The following is a 9,863-nucleotide window of genomic DNA, read 5'->3' on the forward strand; positions in this document are numbered from 1 at the left end:
TGCGTGGTTAGAGAGAGCTCAGAACGCGTGGGAGGACGACAACGACGTGGGTGAGTCCGGGTACCCATCATGGAGGGCAACGTGAGAAGGAGAGGCATGCTGTACATCCAACAGCAACGTTTTGGAAAGGTAAGGTCAAGTTTTGGGGCAACCAACCAGCCACAAGTCTCCTGCAGAAGCTTTGAAGGGAATGGACCAAAAATTGAAAGAGCACAGTGCGTGCGTACAAAGTTGGGATCGTTCATCATCATTGTGATGGTGCTGTACTGGTGGCACATTGCCAGTTGAGATCACTTTTTAATGAGAACATCTTCGGAGTAGTCAAGATGGAGCTCAGAGGCATTAAACAGAATGCTGAGATACCACATGAAAACCACCACGAGAAGCAGTTTTTTAAAGCCTTTGAAAGATCCTAACTTTCATCTATAGTTATCCATGTTTTTAATATGCACTAAGTAGATACGATCTGGTGAAATCTGGTGGGATTCTTCAATATAGGGGAGCGGCTATCAGCAGAAATGCTTACTGTAGGCATCTTCTCATCATATGGGCGTTGGGCCTTAAGCAGCTGGACTTCAAGCACAAAGCTAGCATACAGTTTGGCTCCATCTGGAGAAGTATTGCTGTAAGCAGAATAGCGCTACTTGCCAGGAACTATCACTTATTGACAAGACGTGAAACATCCACCACTGCCGCTATGTGCAAGGGTTCTTTCTTGACAAGTACATCTGGTCATTTTTTGATGACATTTCTTTTTTCTTGAACATCTTGAGAGTTTGAGTAGATTTCAGTTGAATGCCCATACTATTGGTCATTAGGAAGGTTTCTCTTCACTGACAATTACAACTGGTCTTTTTTTGTTTTACATTCTTGTGGTTTGAATGATGTGAGACTTTGAATAGTTTTCAGCAGAAAGCTTACAGCAACTGTCAGCGAAGCTGTCAGGGGGGCAAATGGGTCAGTTGCCCAGGGCCCAGGGAGAGAGGGGGCCCAGAATTGGGTCCTCATTACATAGTATGTATTGAGTAGAGGGGCCCTTTCAGATGATTTTGTCCCGGGCCTGGCTAAAGTTGTCAGCGCTCCTGGCAACCGTCATCATTAGAAAGGGTTCTTTCCTGGTAATTACGTCTGGTATTTTTAAGTATTCTTGTGTCTTGAATGGTGTGATCGTTTGAGGAGTTTTCAGCTGAACACTTAGAATTACCACCAATTCAATGTGACACAGTTGTGTTGCACGAGGAGTGTCACAAAAATAACGCACAAAAGCAAAACGCTGACAGTGGATCTTGTAGAAAATGACAGAAAGGTCACAATCATTCCTACTGTGTGGTTTCCGTGTCTTGGTCTTATAAAAGACATAAAGCAAGTTTAGTTGGCCTTCAGGCCTTGTCGCTATTTCGTTGTGTGTGTCGTTTCAGTTGGTATACTTGAATAACTGTCTATTTATCATCAGTGAGATGACCGGTCTATTTCTGTGGGTTCTATCTTATAAGTCACACTGTTAGCCATTTTGGTAACAAATTTTGGCAAATTTAACAGGTTAATTTTAATGCTTTTGGCAAGGTAAATGTGTTATTCTCTTGGTCTACTAAATGGCCCACAGTAAAAAATTATGGACTGATTAACTGGCTGATTTGGCAACACTTCTTTGAAGGTCATAGAGCACCCATACAAAAAAAGAAATATGTCAAATTTAATAGATTATAATCTTATGGTAGGCTACACGCTATGGTATAATGGTCCATTTCTTATTTTGCTTAGAAGTGAATAAGACACACATGCATACTTTGTTTTCAATACTGTGATGCTTGTAATGTATGTTTTGTAGCTGTAATGTGTATAATGTGTGCTTATGTGTGCATATGGTGCTCATTTGTGCACATGCGGCCCATCTCTTATCCTCTCTTGTATAGCTTTGAATCACTTAAGAGTTATTTTTCTTGTTTTGTATGGGCAGTGATTTATCATGTAATACAAGCAAACTTCATCTTATGAGCTGAAAAGGGAGTTCACATTGTGAGTCATAGGCCCTTCCCAACATTTCTACATGATGTTTCACAAAGATGTCACAAAGTCATGCAGAGAAAAATGTGACTCATACTACTCCACAGGATGGTTCATTGCTTTTGATCTTTTTTTGTTCTTTTTTTTAGACAGTCTTTGGGAATTAAGAAGCACCATCTTTATTAGGAAAAAAAACCCATCAATATATTACAACCAGTCAGAGCTCAAAGAGTTTTCACCTTTGTAGACAACAATGGTATCATGTACTGCAGCTGTGTGTGTGCACACGTGTGTGTGTTGTAGATCTTTGTACAGTAGTAGTATGTATGAACAGTACACGGTGCATTTTTTATTTTTATAATTAAAAAAAAACGTAATACAAGACAGCCACATAAAAATATCTCAATTGCAATTGATTGAGCATACAATAAAACATTAACCAAAGACAAAAAAAGATGCACTGACTGCACCACGTTTTAGTGTTTGGTCTGTAGCCCAAACACTGAGGAATCGTGAACGTTTTACTAGAAGTTTCCATCTGAAACCGTCACCTGTTCTATACTCTCTTTGTTCCCCCAAGCGATGGAAGAAGATGTGGTGCGTGCTGCACGGAGAGAGCAGGTGTTCCGTAGCCCACCTGGAGCTGTACGAGTACAAACAAGGCTCCGAGATGGCCTCCTCTTCCTCCTCCTCCTCTTCCTCCTCCTCCACCTCCTCCTCTGGGTCCTATGGAGGCGGCAGAACAGATGCCAGCGCGCTCCGTAGGCAGGACAGCAAGCGCATCATCCTGCTGAGGGACTGTGTCAGCGTGGAGGAGCTGGACCTGCTGGACTGCCCCAACAACTGCGTCCCCTTCCTGGTGGAGACCAAGGAGAAGCGCTTCCTCTTCGCGTCGCCCTTCACGGACCTCAGGCACTGGGTCTCAGGCCTGTGCGAGCTGGCCTTCCCCGTACGTACTACTGTATACTGCCCTACAAAGTAAAAAGGCAGTAACTGCGCAGAGCTCAAAACTGAGTCAGTTGACTTTAAAATGATGCTGCAATCCAGTATGTGTGGTTTTTGGGATATTACTGAAATGTGACAGTTTTGTTACTTTATATTACCACCCTTTTTCCAAATCAATCATTTTATTTAGGCCTATCTGTAGACTTTGATATATATGGCATTAAAGTTATAGTTAGTCATTTTAAACAGCAATGCAGTTACTGCCTTTTTGCTTTGTAGGGCAGTATAGCTTTTTGAAGCAGGGGGGATTGATGAACCAACTCCCTGTTTCCTGAAAAACTTTATCTTAATAAAATAAATACATTAAGACAGTTTCACACTGCATTCTAATAGGTAGGATCCTAGGCTACAAGACAAATTAGAAACCGATATATTTAATTTTAGTGAATTTTGGCTAAGGTGCTGGGTCACTGGCCTGTTAGCCAGTTGGCCATCCCTATACATACAATAGATCCTATAGCCTTTTGAAACAGAGGGGATCGGCGGTCAGTCCCACTCACTGAATCCTGAAAAGTCTTAACCCTCTACTGCATGAATTATTATTTTTACAGTGTAGAAAATGTTTCAGTGCTTTTTTTAGTGATAAAATGAGTTAAATAATAGATTTCCAAAAAAAAAAATATATATATTTTAAATTAAGTTTTTAGCTAATGGTTGCCATATGGCAACTTCATGCAGTCGTGGAATCTTGTGTAAAATCAGGTTTTTCCTTAAAAAGAGAATTTTCCCTTCATAAATCTTCAATATATTACTTTCCAAATGTTAAAACTCATTAAATGACATAAATAAAAATTTATATTTTTAGTATTTAGTGAAAATATTTTCTGTAAAATAGCAAAATATGGTCTACAAGACGGCCCATAGACATGTACACACATTTACATAAAAGCTTCCGAAAAGGTTGTTTACACTTATTTGCAAACATTTGCAATGCATTTTCACATTAAGCATGTCTAAAATTACAAATATAAGTTCAAATGATTAATTCGGCACAACAATTATAAGAAATATCTGTAAAAATAGCCTCATACTAACCTAATTCTAAGTCATTCCAATGGGGTTGATTGGGGTGAATGGCCAACAATGTTGTTCCATAACTGCATGAAGTTGCCATATGGCAACCATAACATTTTACCATTTTACAAAAAAACCTTTGCATCTAAAGTTGTTTTAATGATGAAAAATAACAGTTTACATATTCCAGATAGTGTTTGTATTTTTTTATAACAATATTTTGGGCTGAAATGAGAGTAATACCTTGGTTTATGGAGGCCTCGAGCGATGACCTCCACACACAAAAGTAGGTGATGAAAAAGGGCTTCCTGTGTTTATTTCTTAATCATGTGACCTGAAAAGTTTTTTTGGTTTCAAAGTAAAAGGCTGTCTTATCACAAATAAGTATAAATAAACAGGTTATAGTGCACCCTCTATTAGAAAAACTGGAAAAAGTTTACGGTTGCCATATGGCAACCCCATGCAGTAGAGGGTTAACCCTTGTGTTCGTGTTTTGGTTACAGAGAAGGTGTTCGGGTCAATTTGACCCGGTCATATAGAAAAAGGGGGAGTCACAAAACTTTATTTTTCAGATACATGTTCCTCACTGAAAATGAGCCAAAACCAGTGAATCTCAATGTGAAAGACTGATAACTGATACTATTTTTCTCAAGCCAAAAACTGAAAACAGGTCAAAATGACCCGAACACCTTACAAGGGTTAATCTTCATAAAAAATATCCAAGGCATGTGTAGCAGAGTGGACCATTCAGGTTTTTGACCAAAATATAATTCTCAATTTTAAGCTATATCCCGACTACGCCACCAGAGGGAGCCCTCTGGACACTAAAGTTAATGCACAAAGCACACAGGTTCGTAAAGAACATCCGAGACTGGGTTTAGGCAAACAGTAGACATTTTTTAATCCATCACTTCTTTCAAATACAAATTTCATTAAAAATGAGTCAAGGTGTTAAAGAGTCAAAGTGTAGGCCTACACACACACACACAAAAGTAGACGAGGTTGGCCAATGGACTTCCCCCTTAATTAAATTACAATTAGTCACGGCAAACCACCCCCAATACGCTACAGGGCAACCACATAATAAAGAAGATAAAATGCACTGTAATCAAGTAGAGCCACGCAAACACTGCACACGGTTCAATACATGGGTACCTTTAGGCACCATACACTGCAAACAGGAGACTACAGGGTTATTCCAGGTTATAGCCTATGCCGTCTTAACCCTATCCAGACTGGGGGGGGGCTAAAAGTGCCCGCACCAACTTTGATGTCGTATAATTCCTTAACGACTTAAGCTATGACTACGAAACTTTGTGACTTTTCCTAACATTTAGTTGGCTACAGTTAGGTACCGAAAGATTAGGTTTATCATTTTTGCCGTTGCCATGGCAACGGTTTTCTGACAGGTATGTCTGTCCAAAAATCACTTTACCATATCTATGACGCCATATATTTTCATATTTTTTTGTTATTTCCATTGGCTTCATACAAATTTGTGAACATGTAAGTGGTTTGAAGCACAAAATCATTAAAATTTAAGTGCATTACCTAAATTTGTTGGAAAATCCACTATGGCGAGATTTTGGGCATAATAAGATAATGATGTCATAATGACGTCATAATACCAGATAATTACACAAAAATTGTGTCATTCATAGATGTCCATATGTAGATCATCTTCCCCAAGTTTCGTAGTCATACGGTATTCCGTTCATGAGATATGAGGGGGGGGGTCAAAAGAGCCCCCCCCCAGGCCCAGGAATGCCAAAAAAGCCCAGTCTGAATAGGGTTAAATTGTGGTGTGGTCTCAGACCCAAATAACAAACCCAGAGACTTGACACGGGTAATGAGCGGGACAAAAGAAAGACACAACTCTCGTGGTCAAAAGTGGGTAAACAAAAATAACAAAACAGAAAGACGGGAGCAATGCTCCTTCACCCACGGGCATCAATCACACAAGGCGCACATTCACTCTGATCACAAACTGTCCAGAAACAAAACAGCAGTATGCCAGCAGCCGATGACCCAGCAAGCACGCACATGAGATTGGACTACCTGCGGACAAAAGTAAGCGATCAACAAGCGCATAAAGAAACGGGTGCGAGAATACAATAATCGATTCTAATGGTAGCCATAACATACCACTGGCGAGGCAGATAGAGCTCCTCCAAATGGCGCGTCATCAGTGGGATAACCAGACACCTGCCAGATACCTGCACGGGTGACGACAGCATTTAAGATGCGCACGCCAATTAAGTATCATTCCAAAAAGCCAATTTTAAGTGGAGACAATGAAATGGCCTACCAGAATACATGAAGGGTGTAAGACCCAACAATCAGTCAGCACATCGGGATTAGAGCCGCACATCAGGACCAAAGACCAACTCCACCAAGGCTTCCACATCCCCACGGAGTGAAGGTCCACAGTCTCCAACTCCGTGCGCAATTTAGGGATCAACTGCTCAAGTTATCGTACCCATTAAATCTGCCGCTGCGCAGCCGGTGTCGTGCTTTTAAAATACTGGCATACTAGTGATTGGTTCCCCATCAGTCACGAGGCACCACTGCAACATTGGGGTACTGCGCCGCTTTAAAGGCGCAGACACCCAACATGTTACAATCTGCTGCCACTCTTTTTGTCGTCGACCCGACGACAGAACGAAAAGAAAATAAACCAAAAACTCCACAACAATGCCATGCCTGACCATTTTCTCACTGACACACACGCGCGCACCCACACACGCACACACACACCCGCGCGCGCACACAAACCAAAACATCACCGAATCAATTCCAGAAAAGCCAACAGCAGTAGTCGCGCTAGAGCGCGCGCACGTCATACTGCACTCCAACAAAGGTTGCTAAAACATACAGAGAACACTGACCCACATCATTAGGCACATACACATGCACATACACATACAGTTCAAGAGTACACATACAGGTGTTACATTAGACTGTGTGAAAAGGTCCCTTGAGCCCAGCAACCCCCTGCCGGGACTGTGGTTACCCCGTCCGGGTGTTGATTTCCCGGCTGAATGACGAGGAGAGTGTCGCCCCTGACTCCTCGACTGGGTTGGCGATGAGGGCTGGGGACGAGTCGCTACCCGTATCCCGTCACAGTCTCGTGCGAAATGCCCCGGTAACTGGCAGCGGCAACACACTAGGGGGGCGCTGGGCGGATTTCGTGGAGCTTGATGCTGCCTGTCGAGCACCTGAGAGAGCAAGTTCAGCTGCTCCAGATTACGATCAGCCATGGCCTTCAACTCGGCCATTTCCTGTCGTTCTTTGTCCATGTTGCCCAAATACACTGGCACGGTTCACACTGGAAAACCCGGAAGGCTCTTCAGAAGACAGTCACCGCGGATCGTCCCTGGCATGGACTGCTGTTTTGTTTCTGTAAAGACAGTTCACTCACCCAAGTATGCACTAATACAACACTTTGACTACTTCATGGGCTTCCCACCACACACAGAGAAGTTTAGCAGTCAACCCACATGACACATAAAAACAAAAACACCAGTCTCGGTAATGTTCTAATCCTGCCGACTACGCCAAATGTAGCAGAGTGGACCATTCAGGTTTTTGACCAAAATATAATTCTCAATTTTAAGCTATATCCCGACTACGCCACCAGAGGGAGCCCTCTGGACACTAAAGTTAATGCACAAAGCACACAGGTTCGTAAAGAACATCCGAGACTGGGTTTAGGCAAACAGTAGACATTTTTTAATCCATCACTTCTTTCAAATACAAATTTCATTAAAAATGAGTCAAGGTGTTAAAGAGTCAAAGTGTAGGCCTACACACACACACACAAAAGTAGACGAGGTTGGCCAATGGACTTCCCCCTTAATTAAATTACAATTAGTCACGGCAAACCACCCCCAATACGCTACAGGGCAACCACATAATAAAGAAGATAAAATGCACTGTAATCAAGTAGAGCCACGCAAACACTGCACACGGTTCAATACATGGGTACCTTTAGGCACCATACACTGCAAACAGGAGACTACAGGGTTATTCCAGGTTATAGCCTATGCCGTCTTAAATTGTGGTGTGGCCGCACATCAGGACCAAAGACCAACTCCACCAAGGCTTCCACATCCCCATGGAGTGAAGGTCCACGGTCTCCAACTCTGTGCGCAATTTAGGGATCAACTGCTCAAGTTATCGTACCCATTAAATCTGCCGCTGCGCAGCCGGTGTCGTGCTTTTAAAATACTGGCATACTAGTGATTGGTTCCCTTTCAGTCACGAGGCACCACTGCAACATTGAGGTGCTGCGCCGCTTTAAATGCGCAGACAACCAACATGTTACACATGGGTTGCCAGCCTGCGTGAGTTGGCCTTCCCCCCTACATGAAATACACAGTAAAAATACCAGTGTTAATATAACTCTTAAATTGTTGAATTTAACTCCATAACATTTGGTTCCTCTCAAAATTGGTGCTCATTTTAGAATTTGGTCAGTGAAACATTAGATGGCATTGGGTGGCAATCCAATTCAATGTTTCCTGAAAAAACCTACACCATGACATTACAGAGTGTAATTGAGTAACATTTAAGACTTATAATAATAGAGGCTTATAATAGAGGCTCTGCACGAAAGGGTCAGCTCAAATGCACTGAACATACTGTATAACATTGATTTATAATTGGTAGAATAGATTACTAGCCTATAAGGGGAAATGGATGTCTTCAACTCTTGTGGCGTGGTGAAGTGAAGGGAAAAAACGTCCCACCACCATGCCATCACACACCTCCTCAAAGACTAGAGTGTTTAGTGTTTGTTTTGTACCACAACACATTTGCTTATAGCCTTACTTTGGAATTTAGCTGTGCACATAATAACTCAAATACTCAAATGAGTAAAAATCTTGTTTGTTGCTGTTGTGTACACAGATGAATAGAGCGGAAGGTGGAGCACAGGGACCTCTTGCTCGGCAGCAGTCAGTGAAGAACACACCGGCACCACCAGCACCTGCCCAAATGGTGGAGAACTCGCTCTATGAAAGGACATATAAAGGTAGGCTGGGGTTAACCTGATTATCATTGACTTTCAAATCTTTTTGAGACTTGGTCTGTCCAAGAGTTTCCCAAGCGGCATGGTTGACCCGCCTTCAGGTCGAGGCCAGAAAAGGCTGTGCTGAAGTTGAAATCAAACATTTTCTTAGTCCCAATAGAATGTCTGTGCTAAAACCAGGTCAGTGCCATGAACATGCCTGTACCCAGGGGCGTTGGAGCTGCTCAAAGTTGATTGGTTTCCGACAAAGTGGGTGGAGTTCCCGATTTTTCCGGAGATCAGAAACGATATTTACATTGCTCTTGGCCTGACTAGAAGGCCTGGCTAGGCTGAGGTTAGCATTGTGATAACAACAGCAGTCTCTGCTGCTGTGAATAGTGAATGTGATGTTTCGGAAAGTCTGTCAGAGCTGACCACAAATTCATTGGCATGCTGAACAGAGGAGGACTAAAACAGTTTCTAAAAGTGTGCAAAGCATACTTGAACTAACCAGAAATTAATTAATAGGATGAAAATACGGTCATTGCCATTGCATTAGTGGTGAAAAGGTCTGGAATGAAAACCAAAAGTACAGTCCATCTATAAAAGGTGTATTTTTTAGCCTTTTTACTCAGCCATGCAAGACGGAAAAGATTGATTAGATTCTAAGGGCCCGGCATTGACAGCATTGATTGCAGAGGAGGCACCAGTGATTGTACACTGACTATGTCCGAAATGGGACACTAGTAACCCTAGATGCCTTGCTGCCTTCACTGCTTAACAACACACCCTAAGCAGGCATCAAGGTGCCAATTAAAAGCTTTGTTAT

The 9,863-nt window shown here is 42.3% G+C and overlaps 1 protein-coding gene across 1 annotated transcript in view; it reads left to right on the plus strand.

The window, feature by feature from the left end:
• LOC134457763 (docking protein 3) overlaps positions 1-9,863 on the plus strand; it is a 24,325-nt gene continuing 14,462 nt past the window's right edge. Inside the window, exons 1-3 of the mRNA XM_063209736.1 lie at positions 1-129; positions 2,585-2,953; positions 8,935-9,058. Coding sequence (XP_063065806.1) covers positions 70-129; positions 2,585-2,953; positions 8,935-9,058 — 553 coding nt within the window. The 5' untranslated portion in view covers positions 1-69. The remainder of the gene's footprint in view (positions 130-2,584; positions 2,954-8,934; positions 9,059-9,863) is intronic.

Source organism: Engraulis encrasicolus, chromosome 11, assembly GCF_034702125.1.
Source record: "Engraulis encrasicolus isolate BLACKSEA-1 chromosome 11, IST_EnEncr_1.0, whole genome shotgun sequence".
Taxonomy (NCBI): domain Eukaryota; kingdom Metazoa; phylum Chordata; class Actinopteri; order Clupeiformes; family Engraulidae; genus Engraulis; species Engraulis encrasicolus.